The following is a 17,644-nucleotide window of genomic DNA, read 5'->3' as shown; positions in this document are numbered from 1 at the left end:
TCAGCCAAGCCTTAAAGTACTTACAGAATCAAAAAACTCTATCTCAATCCTGACTCAAAAAGTTACCTAAGCCCTCTCTGAAACGAATTTGCACAAGAACTGTTTATGGGAATGCATCTTGATGGGGCAGCTGGGTTGTTATGAAATACTCAGGAACCCAGCCCAGCTCTAGGACTCACCCCTGAGCACAAAGGCAATGTTGGACGAGTTGGTAAAGAACCACTAGAATCCAGCAGCCCAGACCCCTTTCTTTGTGGTCAAGAAAGGCGGGAAAACAGGTGCAGGACTGCTACATCAGTGAGCGTAACTAATCCGATAAGCAGAATTCCATGGGTGGTTACGCACCCTGGAAAGGAATAAACATTAGGACCATAGAGCATGCTCTAGGACTAATGCTCATCGGAAAATGACTAGGGGTGCTGACATCCCTATGTTCTTTTTTCAGATGGGAAACGTTCGCCCCAAGGCAAAAACGCCCCTAAGATGTATTCTGGAGAATTAGGACCAATCTGACCCTCAGACACTAAGAAAGAAACAACATACTCTTCTGCAGTACCGCCTGGCCACAATATCCTCTTCCGGGGGAGAAACCTGGCCTCCTGAGGAAAGCATCAATTGTAACACCACCTTACAGCCAAACCTTTTTGCAGAAAAGAAGGCAAATGGAGTGAAGTGCCATATGTACAAACTGTCTTTTCATTAAGAGACAACTCGCAATTATGTCAAAAGTGTGATTTATGCCCTACAGGAAGCCTCAGAGTCTACCTCCCTACCCTGGCGTCCCCCCGACTCCTTCCCCAACTCATAAGGACACCCCTTCAACCCAAACGGTCCAAAAGGAGGTAGACAAAGGGGTAAACAATGCACCAAAGCGTACCAATATTCCCCAATTACGCCCCCTCCAAGCAGTAGAAGGAGGAGAATTCAGCCCAGCCAGAGTGCATGTACCTTTTTCTCTCTCAGACTTAAAGCAAATTAAAATAGACCTATGTAAATTCTCAGATAACCCTGATGGCTAACGTGATATTTTACAAGGGTTAGGGCAATCCTTTGATCTGACATGGAGAGAAATAATGTTACTGCTAAATTAGACAGTAACCCCAAATGAGAGATAGGATGACAACAGAGGAAAGAACAATTCCCCACAGGCCAGCAGGCAGTTCCCATTGTAGACTGTCACTGGGACACAGGATCCAAACATGGAAATTGGTGCTGCAGACATTTGCTAACTTGCGTGCCAGAAGGACTAAGGAAAACTAGAAAGAAGCCTATGAATTATCAACGATGTCCACTGTAACACAGAGAAAGGAAGAAAATCCCACTGCCTTTCTGAGAGACTAAGGGAGGCATTGAGGAAGCATACCTCCCTGTCACCTGACTCTATTGAAGGCCAACTAACCTTAAAGGATAAGTTTATCACTCAGTCAGCTGCAGACATTAGAAAAAAATTTCAAAAGTCCGTCTTAGGCCTGGAGCAAAACTTGGAAACCCTATTGAACTTGGCAACCTCGGTTTTTTATAACAGAGATCAGGAGGAGCAGGCAGAATGGGACAAACAGGATAAAGAAAGGCCACCACTGTAGTCATGGCCCTCAGACAAGCAGACTTTGGAGGCTCTGGAAAGGGGAAAACCTGGGCAAATCGAATGCCTAATAGAGCTTGCTCCCAGTGCGGTCTACAAGGACACTTTAAAAAAGATTGTCCAAATAGAAATAAGCTGCCTCAGCACTATTCACAATAGCAAAGACTTGGAACCAACCCAAATGTCCATCAATGACAGACTGGATTAAGAAAATGTGGCACATATACACCATGGAATACTATGCAGCCATAAAAAAGGATGAGTTCATGTCCTTTGTAGGGACATGGATGAAGCTGGAAACCATCATTCTCAGCAAACTGTCACAAGGACAAAAAAAACAAACACTGCATGTTCTTACTGATAGATGAGAATTGAACAATGAGAACACTAGGACACAGGAAGGGGAACATCACACACCAGCGCCTATTGTGGGGTTGGGGGAGGGGAAGGGATAGCATTAGGAGATATACCTAATGTAAATGATGAGTTAACGGGTGCAACACACCAACATGGCACATGTATACATATGTAACAAACCTGCACGTTGTGCACATGTACCCTAGAACTTAAAGCATAATAATAAAATAAAATACTTTAGAACAAAACACACAAACAAAATATTATGTAAATTTTCAAAAGCTGTATTGGCTCATAATTGCCCATGTGTAGAAGATAACTTGTCAGTTTTGATCATCCAAACTCCATTTACCATTTCAAATAGAACCACCATTTTCTTTCTTACTCCCTAGTAAATGATCTATACTTCCACAATTTGATTCTATCTTTTGGGGATTTAAATATTGAAACTGTTATGCAAGGATAGAAGAAACACCACTGCTCGTACAAAGTGGCAGCATCCAGTCCGTGTTGTTATGGATCTCTTCCTGGAATTTCTGATTCTTGGGTCCCCAAAATGCCTTGATTGCAATTAATTTTTAAACCTTGCTCTCTAAACTTTTCAGTAATTCTATAACGCCCTTAGGTTTTCAACAAATTCACTTATTGTTTAAGTTAGCCAAAAATGAGTTTCACTTGCTTGGAAAGATCCGAACTGATACAGATATTGGTACAAAAATGAGAACGGATAATATCTAGGGAACTGTAGGGTGTTTGGGACTGTGCTGTTGAGACAGGGTAGAAGAGAAATACTTTCCATTAATATAAGCATATATGATTCCAGGAAAAAAAATTTGGAGTCTTATGACAAAATAGTCAATTAAATATGTACTTATTATGATCTAGAACAATGTCTTACTGAGAGTAAGTTTCAGGAGGAAAAAGTTGTGGGTACCTAAAAATATTTTGAAGAGCACAAGAAATGTAAGTACCCCTCTGGTAGGGTGGCTGATTTCTATGACATTGCAAAAGAATGGCAGGCTTAAAACCCCAAACTACCAAATTAAAACATGAACTGATGCGCATGAAAAAGTAAGAATTCAACTGATTCTGTAGTTTAGCAACATATAGCCTAACTCTTTGCTTTTTGTTTGTGGCCAGAAGGCAATGATCACAAAATCAGTACTCTTAAGAGGGGAAGTGAAACAGGAAGGAATGACTCACTGCACCATCTCCTATGAGGCACTCTACACCGTCATTACCTAAGGAAGGAATTTTATTATTTGGAAGTTGCTCTTCTTCCCTGGCTTTAAAAAAAAAAGCTGTTGTTTCCTTGCCTGAGGAGGCTCCCTTATATGTGGTCATTATTGCTTTTCTGCCTTAAATCATTGTCATTAAACCAGTAACTAGAACCAGACTCAAGAATGCCAGGGTGTATATGTAAAATCAAACTTGTATAGAGAAGACTAACAAACCGAAAGAATGGCAAGAATTTGCTGGTTTATACTGTTATAAATCAGCCATTTTGGCCTTTGAGAGTACATGACCAAGGACGGCAAGGTAAATTTAGATTGGTCAGAATTTCTCAAAATCCAGGTACTTTCCAAAAAAATATACCTACCATATGTCTTCTGAAACACCAAGTATGTTCCTAAACTTCGTTAGTATTTTTTAATGAACCTAGACTTAACATTGACATTTTCTAAAGAAATGTGACATTCCAGAAATCCTATGGCATACAGGCCAGAATTCAAAGGAATTTAAAAATAATAAAAATGGAGTTTTGCTTTAAAAAAAAAAAATAAGCTGCCCCCTCGTCCATGCCCCTTATGTCACAGGAATCACTGGAAGGCCCACTGCCCCAGGGGATAAAGGTCCTGAGTCAGAACCACTAACCAGATGATCCAGCAGCAGGAATGAGGGTGCCCGGGGCAAGCGCCAGCCCATGCCATCACCCTCACAGAGCCCCGTGTATGCTTGACCATTGAGGGCCAGGAGGTTAACTGTCTTCTGGACACTGGCGCGGCCTTCTCAGTCTTACTCTCCTGTCCTGGACAACTGTCCTCCAGATCTGTCATTATCCGAAGGGTCCTAGGACAGCCAGTCACTGTCTGGTTGTAACTGGGGAACAACTTAGTGGCTGATATTTCTCCTAGCCACTAAGTTGTGACTGTGGAACTTTACTCTTTCACATGCTTTTCTAATTATGCCTGAAAGCCCCACTCCCTTGTTAGGGAGAGACATTCTAGCAAAAGCAGGGGCCATTATACACCTGAACATAGGAGAAGGAACACCCGTTTGTTGTCCCCTGCTTGAGGAAGGAATTAATCCTGAAGTCTGGGCAAGAGAAGGACAATATGGACGAGCAAAGAATGCCCATCCTGTTCAAGTTAAACTAAAGGATTCCACCTCCTTTCCCCACCAAAGCAGTACCCACTTAGAACCGAGGCCCAACAAGGACTCCAAAAGATTGTTAAGGACTTAAAAGTCCAAGGCTTAGTAAAACCAAGCAATAACCCTTGCAATACTCCAATCTTAGGAATACAGAAACCCAACGGACAGTGGAGGTTATTGCAGGATCTCAAGATTATCAATGAGGCCATTGTCCCCCTATACCCAGCTGTATCTAACCCTTACACTCTGCTTTCCCAAATACTAGAGGAAGAAGAGTGGTTTACAGTCCTAGACTTTAAGGATGCCTTTTTCTTCATCCCTGTACATCCTGACTCTCAATTCTTGTTTGCCTTTGAAGATCCTTTGAACCCAACATCTCAACTCACCTGGACTGTTTTACCCCAAGGGTTCAGGGATAGCCCCCATCTATTTGGCCAGGCATTAGCCCAAGACTTGAGCCAGTTCTCATACCTGGACACTCTCGTCCTTTGGTACATGGATGATTTACTTTTAGCCGCCTGTTCAGAAACCTTGTGCCATCAAGCCACCCAAGTGCTCTTAAATTTCCTCACCACCTATGGCTACAAGTTTTCCAAACCAAAGACTCAGCTCTGCTTACAGCAGGTTAAATACTTAGGGCTAAAATTATCCAAGGTCACCAGGGCCTCAGTGAGGAACGTATCCAGCCTATACTGGCTTATCCTCATCCCAAAACCCTAAAGCAAATAAGAGGGTTCCTTGGCATAACAGGCTTCTGCCGAATATGGATTCCCAAGTACGGCGAAATAGCCAGACCATTATATACACTAATTAAGGAAACTCAGAAAGCCAATACCCATTTAGTAAGATGGACACCTGAAGCAGAAGCAGCTTTCCAGGCCCTAAAGAAGGCCCTAACTCAAGCCCCAGTGTTAAGCTTGCCAACGGGGCAAGATTTTTCTTAATACGTCACAGAAAAAACAGGAATAGCTCTAGGAGTCCTTACACAGGTCCAAGGGACGAGCTTGCAACCCGTGGCATACCTGAGTAAGGAAATTGATGTAGTGGCAAAGGGTTGGCCTCATTGTTTACGGGTAGTGGCGGCAGTAGCAGTCTTAGTATCTGAAGCAGTTAAAATAATATAAGGAAGAAATCTTACTGTGTGGACATCTCATGATGTGAAAGGCATACTCACTGCTAAAGGAGACTTGTGGCTGTTAGACAACCGTTTACTTAAATATCAGGCTCTATTACTTGAAGGGCCAGTGCTGTGACTGCACACTTTTGCAACTCTTAATCCAGCCACATTTCTTCTAGACAAGGAAGAAAAGATAGACCATAACTGTCAATAGGTGATTGCTCAAACCTATGCCACTCGAGGGAACCTTTCAGAGGTTCCCTTGACTGATCCTGACCTCAACTTGTATACTGATGGAAGTTCCTTTGTAGAAAAAGGACTTCGAAAAGCGGGGTATGCAGTGGTCAGTGATAATGGAATACTTGAAAGTAATCTCCTCACTCCAGGAACTAGTGCTCAGCTGGAAAAACTAATAGCCCTCACTTGGGCACTAAAATTAGGAGAAGGAAAAAGGGTAAATCTATATACAGACTCTAAGTATGCTTACCTAGTCCTCCATGCCCACGCAGCAATATGGAGAGAAAGGGAATTCCTAACTTCTGAGGGAACGCCTACCAAACATCAGGAAGCCATTAGCAGATTATTATTGGCAGTAGAGAAACCTGAAGAGGTGGCAGTCTTCCACTGCAGGGGTCATCAGAAAGGAAAGGAAAGGGAAATAGAGGGAACCATCAAGCAGATATTGAAGCCAAAAGAACCACAAGGCAGGACCCTCCATTAGAAATGCTCATAGAAGGACCCCTAGTATGGGGCAATCCTCTGCGGGAAACCAAGCCCCAGTACTCAACAGGAGAAATAGAATAGGGAACCTCACGAGGACGTAGTTTCCTCCCCTCAGGATGGCTAGCCACCGAAGAAGGAAAAACACTTTTGCCTGCAGCTAACCAATGAAAATTGCTCGAAATCCTTCACCAAACCTTTCATTTAGGCATTGATAGCACCCATCAGATGGCCAAATTATTGTTTACTGGACCAGACCTTTTTCAAACTATCAAGCATATAGTCGGGGCCTGTAAAGTGTGCCAAAGAAATAATCCCCTACATTGCAGGCCATACATTTCAATCCCTGTCTCTTGTTAAGTTTGTCTCTTCCAGAATCAAAGCTGTAAAACTACAAATTGTTCTTCAAAGGGAGCCCCAGATGCAGTCCACGACTAAGACCTGCTGTGGACCCCTGGACCGGCCTGCTAGCCCATGCTCCGATGTTGATGATATCGAAGGCACCCCTCCCGAGGAAATCTCAACTGCACAACCCCTACTTCACCCCAATTCAGCAGGAAGCAGTTAGAGCAGTCGTCGGCCAACCTCCCCAACAGCACTTGGGTTTTCCTGTTGAGAGGGGGACTGAGAGACAGGACTAGCTGGATTTCCTAGGCCAACTAAGAATCCCTAGGCCTAGCTGGGAAGGTGACCACTTCCACCTTTAAACACGGGGCTTGCATCTTAGCTCACACCCGACCAATCAGTAAAGAGAGCTCACTAAAATGCTAATTAGGCAAAAACAGGAGGTAAAGAAATAGCCAATCATCTATCACCTGAGAGCACAGTGGGAGGGAGAGTGATCGGGATATAAACCCAAGCATTCGATCCAGCAACAGCTACCCCTTTGGGTCTCCTCCCTTCGTATGGGAGCTCTGTTTTCACTCTATAAAATCTTGCAACTGCACACTCTATTGGTCCATGTTTGTTACGGCTCGAGCTGAGCTTTCGCTTGCCGTCCACCACTGCTGTTTGTCGCAGTCGCAGACCCACCGCTGACTTCCACCCCTCCGGATCCGGCAGGGTGTCTGCTGTGCTCCTGATCCAGTGAGGTGCCCATTGCCGCTCCGGATTGGGCTAAAGGCTTGCCATTGTTCCTGCACGGCTAAGTGCCTGGGTTCGTCCTAATCGAACTGAACACTAGTAGCTGGGTTCCACGGTTCTCTTCTGTGACCCACGGCTTCCAATAAACCTATAATACTCACTGCATGGCCCAAGATTCCATTCCCTAGAATCCTTGACGCCAAGAACCCCAGGTCAGAGACGAAGAGGCTTGCTGCCACCTTGGAAGCAGCCTGCCACCATCTTGGGAGCTCTGGGAGCAAGGACCCTCTGGTAACAACAGGACAACGAATCACAGTGTGGGACCCTGGATTGGACCTCAGACCAGGAAAAGAACGTTACTGGGAGAATTGGCCAAGTTCAAGTTAGGTCTATAGATTATGTAATAGTATTGTGTCAGTGTTAATTTTCTGGGTTAGATAAGTAAGATGCCAACATTAGGGGAAGCTGGGTGTAGAAGGAATGGGAAGTCTGTGTTCATTTTTTTGCAACTTTTTTTTTTTTTGTAGAGCTAAAGTCACACTCTGTCACCCAGGTTGGATTGCAGTGGCACAATCATAGCTCACTGCAGCTGAACTCCTGGGCTCAGGCGCTCCTTCTGTCTCAGCCCTCAGAGAAGCTATGTCTATAGGTGTGTGCCACCATGAAGGGCTAATTTTTTTATTTTTTGTAGAGATGAGGTCTCACTTTGTTGCTTAGGATGGTCTTGAACTTCTGGCCTCAAGTGATCCTCCGATGTTGGTCTCCCAAAGTTCTGGGATTACTGGCATAAGCCACCATGCCCAGCCTCACAACTTTTGTTAAAACCCTAAAATCATTTCAAACGAAGACGATTTTTAAAAACTGGAAACTTTAAAAGATACCATTTATAATATTGAAATATAGATTAGGAACAATCTAACAAAATGTGTACAAGACACCCATTAGGATGACTATTATTAATTTTTTTAAAGAAAAGGAAACAAATGTTGGTGAGGATGTGGAGAAATTGGAACCCTTTGTATTGGATGTAAAATGGTGTAGCCACTATGGAAAACGGTATGATGGTCCCTAAAATAATTAAAAATAGAAGTACCATTTGATCCAACAGTCTACTTCTGGGTATATACACAAAAGAATTAAAAGCAGGAGCTCAAACAGATTTGTACATCCATGTTCACAGCAGCATTGTTCACAATAGACAAAAGGTAGAAACAACACAAATGTCCATGGATGGATAAAGAAAATGTGGTATATACATACAATGAAATATGAATCAGCCTTAAAAATGAATAAAATTATAATACACGTTACAGTGTGAATGAACCTTGAAAACATTCTGCTAAGTGAAATAGCAAATCATAAAAGGACATGTATGATTGCACTTTTATGAGGTACTTAGTCAAATTCATAGACACAGAAAGCAGAATGGTGGTTACCAGGGACTGAGGGAGGAGGAAAAGGGGAGTTATTATTTAGTAGGTACAGAATTTCAGTTTGGGAAAATAGTTCCAGAGATGGATGGTAGTGAAGGCTGCACAATGATGTGAATTACTTAATGCCACTGAACTGTACACTTAACAATGGTTAAGATGTTAAATTTTGTGTTGTGTATATATTACCACATTTTAAAAAATGGTTTAAAAATATATGCAAGACCTGTGTGTAAAATAATGATAAAATGTACAGAAATATGTGAAGAAAGAAAAGTAAATGTAGAGCTAGCTCATGGTCATGAATAAAAGTTGTCAATTCTTCTCCATATTGATCTGTAGATTTCATACAACCCTACTCAAAATCCAGAACGTATTTTTTATAAAATTATTTTTGACAAGATAATTCTAAAATATATATTGAAGGACAAAGGGTATAAATACCTAAGAAAATTTTGAAGAATAATAAGAATGATGTGCCCTGCGAATTATCAAAATTTATTATAAAGTTATATGAATGAATGAGAATGTGCCAACATAGAAATAGCTAATAGAAAGCCCAGAAATACATCCATGCAAACATAAAGTTTTGATATCTGAGAGGGGAGTGGCAGGATAGGTCAGTAAATGGAAAAATAAATTAAAATTAGGTTCCTCATATCATAAACAAAAATGCCAGCCCTGTTAAGGCCTTAAATTTCAATAATAACACTTTTAATAGAAAATATAAGGGAATCTATTTCTGACTTTCAGGTGAGGAAGGATTTCCTAATCAAGACACAAAAACTATGCTGTTTTGTGCTAACCATAAATTTTTAAATTTATAAATTTGACTACAGGTATGTAAGAATGTATAAATTGTAGTATATGTATACAGTGAAATACAATATAGTAATATTAAGCTTATAGTCAAATTTAGCAATATAGCAGTTTTAAGCAAACAAAACTTAAAAACGAAAATCTTAAAGTAGAAAAAAACGACACAACTGGAAGGAGATATTTGCACACACACACACACACACACACATCTATATCTGAAAAAGGACTAGGATCAAGAATATGTAAACAGTATGTACAGAACCACAAATCAGGCCGGGCACGGTGGCCCACGCCTGTAATCTCAGCACTTTGGGAGGCTGAGGTGGGTGGAATCACCTGAGGTCAGGAATTCGACACCACCCTGGTCAACGTGGTGAAACCCAGTCTCTACTAAAAATACAAAAATTAGCCAGGCGTGGTGGCACACGTCTGTAATCCCAGTTACTTGGGAGGCTGAGGCAGGAGAATTGCTCAAACCCAGGAGGTGGAGGTTGCAGTGAGCCGAGGTGGTGCCATTGCACTTCAGCTTGGGCGACAGAGCAAGACTCCGTCTAAAAAACAAAAATGTGCCAAAGACCTAACAGGCATTTTATGAAGAGGAAACTCGTGTATCCTACAAACATGTGAAGATGCTCATCCTCTTTAATAATGAGGGAAATGCAAATCAAGACCATTGTAGGATATTTATACATTCATTTGATTGACAAACCTTGAGAAGTTTTTTGTTTTTTGTTTTTTGTTTTGAGACAGAGTTTCACTCGTTACCCAGGCTGGAGTGCAATGGCGCAGCGCAATCTCGGCTCACCGCAAACTTCTGTCTCCCAGGTTCAAGCAATTCTCCTGCCTCAGCCTCCCAAGTAGCTGAGATTACAGGCATGAGCCATCATGCCTGGCTAATTTTGTATTTTTAGTAGAGATGGGGTTTCTCCATGTTGGTCAGGCTGGCCTGAAACTCCCAAACTCAGGTGATCTGCCCAACTCCGCCTCCCAAAGTGCTGGGATTATAGGCGTGAGCCATCATGCCTGACCAACTTGAGAAGTTTGATAATACCAAGTGGTGGAGAAAACTACCTTGCATACATTCCTGGCAGAATTATTCACAGACCCACTTTGGAAAACAATTCGGCATTGTCTTATAAAGTTGAATACCCAGATACCTTATGACCCAACAATGCTACGCCCAGGTATATACTCTAGGGAGCCATTTGTACATATGATCCAGGAAGTAAGTACCAAAATGCTCATGACACTTTTCAAATGTGAAAAAAGAGCCCAAATGCACAATGAAAGAATGCATAAATTGTAGTAGATTTATATGATGAAACACAACATAGCAGTGAAACTGAAGAAGCTTCAGCTCCATCCGTCAACCTGTATGAGTCTCAAAAACATGATGTTTAGTGAAAAAAGCAAGTCTCAGAAAACTGATGCTCTTTTTACACAGTTTGGAAACAAGCAAGAGTAAAGAAATAATTTCAGTGTATCATGCAATGAAACTATAGATTTTTTTTAACAACAAGGATGAAATTCAGGAAACCATCTCTGAGGGGAGACAGAGGGATGATGTCAAGGAAGAGGTGGACTGAAATCATTAGAGATGTTCTGGTGCTTTGGGTGGGTGATGGATTCACATGTGTCTGTTAATTTATTTTGAAACAATATTGTACCCAAGGACCCGCTCCTGAAATATCCACTCCTGCTCTTCCTGCAGGGCCCCTCCCCTCTGCTGGAGACTGATAAAGGCAGCAGTCCCCCCACTGTGATGGGAGGGTATCCCCTGTTTAGTGAACTTCTGCCTGCTATTACTTGCTCTTAGTATTTTCCACAGCCAAAACCCATCTTCACATTGATCATATTAATGGCTGCAGGATCCTTAAGGTGCTGTTTACTTCGTGGTAGCTACTGAGCACCAGGGCTGTTTCTCACCGCTTCCTCACTATCCCAGACAACTTTTCTGTACACAGTAACGTGCAGAAGGCTCTCTTTGTTCCCTGGGCTAAGGTCTAAGAAGTAGGACTGTTTATATGGCTCTTGTAACATAGGCTCATAGTGTCCTCCAGAAAGAGCAACCCATTTCAGTGTCCACAATAGTTCACGAGGTGTCTGTTTCCTTACAGTCCCACCAGAAAGGCTGGGTCTTATAATTGTATTGCTTTTCGGTCATTTTGTAGTATGATGAGACCCTTTGTCTCTGTTCTTGTGATTTTTTTTTTTTTTTTTGGCAGGGGGCTGATCACCCACATTGTCAGGACAGGTGTCCTTGAAGGGGACATTCTCCCCTGTATTCACACATTTCCTACACTCTGGTCCTTTGTCTCACGGGAACTTGCTCCCTAAGCACTGCAGAAGACACTGAGGCATATTGTAATGATTAACGGAGGCATCCTTTCTAAGTTCTTCCTCTCGTTTCTGCCAAGATCCCTGCAGATTCCCAGCATTCTGGGAAAGTTTCTCCAGAGAATTCTTTAGAGGACAGGCCTTGGCTGGGACACCAGAGGCCCTTGCCTGGCTGGGAAGAGCACTGTGGTGGGCCTAGAGGGTGGGGATCTGTGGGGAGGCTGAACTGCATATGCCAAATCTATCCCTCTTAGACTGACCCTGGAGGAGAGGCCCAGCCTGGCCACCAGCCCCCATGGGGTCCTCACCTGGGCATGTTACCAAGCTGCCATGCGCTAGCCCTTGCCACTTTCAGAAGCCACCACAAGCCCTTCACTCTACTGTTGGACAGGGTGGACAGGGATGGAGAAGGGCTCACTGTCTGCTTGGGGAGAAGTCCCCTTTCCCTCTTGGGCCCCTAGTTTTCTACCAGTCACACTAGTGGGCTGCCTCCTTTTCAGACTGCGACTGCTGTTTCATAATCCAGGGAAGAGGTCTCCAGCTCACCGTCCATGGGACAAATCCAGCCTGCAGACACATTTCCCTTGGCCAGCCCATTTGGTGCCTCACTGTATCTTGGAATGTGATTTAACTGCCAAAAGATGATTTCACATAAATGCAACATTTTCTTTTTGAAGTTTGGCCAATAGGACAGCATTCCCATCTGGCAACAATTAGCAAACCTGAGCAGGGGCCCCTCCTTTAGACTGAGAGTTTGCTCTGTTTGTTGTTGTTGTTGTTTGTTTGTTTGTTTTTGAGACAGAGCCTCGCTCTGTCACCCAGGCTGGAATGTAGTGGTATGATCTCGGCTTACTGCACCCTCTGCTTCCTGGGTTCAAGCGATTCTCCTGCCTCAGCCTCTTGAGTAGCTGGTACTATAGGTGCACGCCACCATGCCTGGCTAATTTTTGTATTTTTAGTAGAAATGGGATATCAGCCACTGCACCCGGCTCCCACTACTTCTGATTTGTGCATGCAGGAGGCCCAGCAGGGTCCGGCACCATTTGCCCTTTTCACTTGTCTTTGCCTCCTGCCTGGCCCCAAGTTCGGGATCCCTTATCCCAGCAGAATTTGGGGTACATAAGAGGCAGGGAACACAGAGGGGGAGCATGCTCAGATGTGTGTGTGCTGGGAGGTCGGGGAGGCTGCATAAGCGCCCCCAGAGGGATCTATGCCTAATCCTCAGAACTCGTAAACATGTTTCCTTGTATGACAAGGGGGGGTTAAAGTTGCAGATGAAGTTAAGGTTACTACTTAGCTGACTTTAAAATAGATTATCTTGGATTGTCCGGGTAGGTCCTATTAATCCCAGGATCCTTAAATTCATAAGACCCAAAGAAACACAGCTTGATAAAGATTTGGGCAGCCCTCGGTGGCTTTGAAGATGCGAGGGGTCCCGGAGCCAAGGAATGCAGGAGGCTCTAGAAGCTGGAAAAGGCAAGGAAGGAAATGAACTCTGCCCTAGAGCCTCCAGAAAGGAAGGCAACCCTTCTGACACCTTGATCTTAACCTGCTGAGGCCCATGTGTTCTTCTGACCCCCAAAACCGTAAGGTAATAAGTCTCTGCTGTTTCAAGCCACTAAGTGTGGGCATTTGTTATAGCAGTGATAGGAAACCAATACAGGATGTATGTGTGTAAGGTTGGAGAGGGCGGAGGTGGATAAAGGAGACTTTCCAGGGAGGGAGGGAGGGAGGGAGGGAGGGAGAAAGCCTCCGCTCTCCTCTCAGAGATGTGGCTTCTGGACCAGAGCCATCTGTACCAGTCTCCCTCTGCAGGGACTGCTTCAGCATCCCCCAGCACCACCTGATACCCCAAGGCCCTGGAGCACTCACTCCCTCTACCCTTCCCAAAGGTCCTCTGCCAGGTGGACAGACCCCAGGCAATTGGCTGTCAATGTGCCAGAGAGGTAACTGAGGCCTGGGAGAGGCACAGCCAGGAGCAGCACTCCAGCTGCCGCAGGAGATGGCCAGACGCCACACCTGAGAACTCACGCTTTCTGAGAGGGCAGCCCGCTCCTTCCACAGACTCCCCACAGCCAAACAGGCCCAGGCAGGCTCCTGTCCACACCTGTGCTGAGAACGTGGCCGCACAATTGCCAGGTGTCATCATAATTTCCACCCTCCACACCCTCCCAGCCCTGCCTCCCTGGAGGCAGGACCACAAGCCAAAGCCAGGACCCACCTGACCACAATCCAGGCCCAGCCAGACCCTTGGAAGCAGAACCTTTGAGTTCCACTGGTGTCCAGGAAGTAGTGTCACAATGGGGTGGGGAGGTCCTTGGGGTGGGCTGGGAATGGTGAGGGGCAGCATTCTACTCCAGGGGCACAACTGGCCGCAGCCTCCGGGGCAAGGCAGGTCAGGAAAACTGCCAAACGGCAACCCCCGTCCACCCATTCCTTTGTGCAGGCTGTTTCCTCCACGTGAGGGCTCCACCTCCACTCACGGAAATTCTCCTGTCCTTGCAGATATCACTCATTTGTCAACTATCCTTCAAGCCTTCCTGAGCCCACAGCTGGAAACAGCTTGGCTCTACCCCACTCACCTCTGCTCTGCCTCTCTGTGACACTTCCCTACCAACCATCCTTGGTCAGAGCTGCTGGTGTCTGATCCATCTCTCCCATAAACTAGCAGCCTCCTCTGCTAGATTGCAGGAACAGGGCTTCAAGCTTCATGCTTGGGGGAAGGGAGGCCAAAGTGGCAGGACAGGAAAATCAGCACAGGGCCTGGTACAAGGCAGACCGTCCTTGTACCAGTATAGCATGTACTCAGGACCTCAGCAAAATTAGGGCATTGCTATGGTTTAATATTTGTCCTCTCCAAAACTCATGTTGAAACTTCATCTCCAGTGTGGTAGTGTGTTGGGGCCTTTAAGATGTAATTGGGTCATGAGGGTAATCTGTTAATCCTTGAATCACCATTCATGGATTAATAGATTAATGGGTTAATGAGTTATGAGAATGGGACTGGTGACTTTATAACAAGAGGAAGAAAGACAAGCTAGCTTGCTCAGTTCCCTCACCTGCGCCCCCTTGGGACTCCCCAACAGCAAGAAGGCCCTTACCAGATGTATCCCCTAAACCCTGGACTTTCCAGCCTCCAGAACTGTAAGAAATAAATTTCTTTTCTTTTTAAATAACTCAGTTTCAAGTAGTCTGTTATAAGCAACAGAAAATGGACTAACACAGACACTAAGACACAAAAAAAAATTAAAAGAATTTCATATATTTGGAAAAAACAATGAAGTATTAATCACAGGGAAGCCTACTTACAGCTATTTTGCAGTTTCCTGTGACTCAATCTCCACTTGTTTGGGGGCAGGGCACTGCAATCTTACTGGTATCTGGGGCATCAGATCCTTCCGCTTTCACCAAACCTCCCTCGAGGTGTCTCAGTGGCTGGTCCAAGCCCCTCACCCCCCTCAGAGTTCCCCACTCTTGAGCAGCAGCACTCTGGGGGCCACAGGGACCAAGCAGACAGCACAGTGAGCACCCAGCAGCCATCAGTGAGACTGAAGAGCAGGGAGGGAGCACCCCTTTGTTTTGGTTTTTTTTGGTTACATAAAATCCCAGAACTCAGCTGGGCATGGTGGCTCATGCCTGTAATCCCAGCAATTTGGGAGGCTGAGGCAGACGGATCACCTGAGGTCGGGAGTTCAAGACCAGCCTGGCCAACATGGCAAAACCCCATCTCTACTGAAAATACAAAAATTAGTCAGGTGCAGTGGTGCACACCTGCAATCCCAGCTACTCGGGAAGCTGAGGCAGGAGCATCTCTTGAGCCCAGGAGGCAGAAGTTGCAGTGAGCAGAGAATGGCACCACTACACTCCAGCCTGGGAGACAGAGTGAGACTCCTTTTCCAAAAAAAAAGATCCCAGAACTCTCTGGCCCAATCTGTGGGTAGAGAAGAGCCCCAGTAACAGCTGAGATGATTTTCCAATCAGCTCAATGAGATGGAGGCTCATAGTCTAAAGAAACACTGTGTTTCTTGCAGATATGAGTTTACAGAACAAATATTCATACCAGCTACAAATGTTGATTGCCTTTGTTAAAAATTTAGGAGGTCATTTTTGTTTCCCTTGGTTACAGGTTGAGAAAACTCATAAATATGAGGGTCAAATTGTTTCTAGGCAAAAGGGACTTGCTATTCAATGTGCTAGAAGCCAATACTATGACACTGGGTTTTTGAGAAAAGAAAAGCTTTTAATTATAGGCCGGCCAACACGGAGACCGGAGTGCAGCTCGAATCTGTCTCCCTGGGCTGGTGCTAAGGCAGTGTTTTTATTAGAAAAGGTGTCGGGATTCTGAGATTAGCAGGTGATTGGCAGAAGGAAAGAGGAGGTCTGGAAAGTCCTCGGGCATGTGCGGTTCTGTTCATGACACCTCATAGATCACATGTGCAGGTACGGGGGGAGTGAGTATGAAACATGCAGTGGAAATTCAGGCTGTGATGTCAGCTAGCAGGTTCTGCACAGACTCTAGTTGGCCCCATTGGTTCCAACCTATTTTAGCCAGTTTTGTTTTACAAGTCGAGGGAGTTTCCGTGTCTCAGCAAGTTGTTTCTTTTCTTATCTGCCCTCCTGCAAACTCAAGAATTTCTGTTAGTCACTAGTGTCTAACTGTTTGGGGCATAGTTGCGCTTTCACACACCTAGACTAAATGTTCAGGACTGATAGTCACCATTGCCCTAAACTTTGAGGAGCAAAATCAAAGAGATACACAACCAGGGTCCAGTGAAGCCACCATCTCTACCCCACAGAGCTAGGGCCAGCCCCAGGGAGGCCCTGGGCACCTGGGAAGCTGGCTTCTTCCTGGTTCCCAGACTAATAACTGTCAAGACCTGTCCTGGCTCAGACCCCAGACACCTCTGTAGAAAAACGGCATGGACCATCCATAGATGACACCAATCCTGCTTCATCTGAAGACATCTGGGAGCAGGAAAACCCCAGAAGGAGCGATACTCTTTCATCTCCACAGAAACTTAAGAGGCAAAAGCAAATTCAGTTCAGAGGCTCCCCACCCACATGCCTGCTCCCTAGTCTCCTTGCCTAAGGCAGAGAAAATGGAGAAGAGAGCTGAAGGAGGAAAAGGCCCGACCTTCAGCAGCAACTCCCAGCACTTATGGGGGTAGAGTTAATGGCCTTGCTCAGTGGCTTCACTGCCATCTCTGAGCAGCAGAAGGGTGGGTGAAGGAGTAGGTTGAAGATTTGGTGGTGGGAAGTTTGGGGAGCTGCCACAGGATGGCGTCTCCGATTTCTAAAAGGAGGAGGAGAAGCGATCCGCTAAAAGGTGGAAGGATGGGAGGTGTGCAGAGTGGAGGGTAGAAATAGCTACGGAGGAGGGCTGGAAAACAAGTGGACTAGAAAGAGCTGGCAGGAATGCTGGGCACTGTTAAAGACCCAGCTGAGGGTGGTGATCATTAATTCATAGCAGAACCGACTTGTCCAGCATGTGACTCTCTGTAGCAATGGCCAGCAGTCTGGGAGGCAGGGAAAGAAAAGGCAGATCATTGGGCTCATTTGCTGCTGTGACTTTGCTAGTTGGGCACAACCAAACGGTAAAAGGATTAAAGTGTAGAGTATTGGCAACAGAGGCAGAAATAATTGCCATCTCTTAATGGAAATTAAATGATGGCTTTTTAATTTTAAAAAGGGTCAACAGACCATAGGGGCCAATGAGGCTAAGGATGGTATCATGGAAAGAATGTTCATGTCCCTTTCGAATTTACCTATTAAAGCCCTACCCCTCAATATGATGGTATTTGGTGATGGGGCCATTGGCAGGTAAGT

At 44.9% G+C, this 17,644-nt stretch overlaps 1 protein-coding gene across 8 annotated transcripts in view; it reads right to left on the bottom strand.

Annotated features, from left to right (window-relative positions):
* Positions 1-14,113, bottom strand: part of SLC22A14 (solute carrier family 22 member 14) — a 37,434-nt gene extending 23,321 nt beyond the window's left edge. For 3 of the 8 annotated variants that reach the window (XM_033212059.1, XM_033212058.1, XM_033212060.1), the window contains exon 1: positions 14,040-14,113. Coding sequence is in view for 1 of the 8 variants with exons in the window: in XM_033212054.1 (XP_033067945.1) it covers positions 5,335-5,376 (42 nt within the window). In the remaining 7 variants the exon portion in view is untranslated. Of the gene's footprint in view, positions 1-5,334; positions 5,454-13,837 lie in introns of those variants that run through there. The other 5 variants (XM_033212052.1, XM_033212053.1, XM_033212056.1 and 2 more) reach the window with 4 other exon arrangements.
* Between the last annotated feature and the right edge of the window lie 3,531 nt (positions 14,114-17,644).

Source organism: Trachypithecus francoisi, unplaced genomic scaffold (genome assembly GCF_009764315.1).
Source record: "Trachypithecus francoisi isolate TF-2019V2 unplaced genomic scaffold, Tfra_2.0 Lachesis_group0, whole genome shotgun sequence".
Taxonomy (NCBI): Eukaryota; Metazoa; Chordata; class Mammalia; order Primates; family Cercopithecidae; genus Trachypithecus; species Trachypithecus francoisi.
Note: the sequence above shows the minus strand (reverse complement) of the source record. Positions and strands in the feature narration are given on the sequence as shown.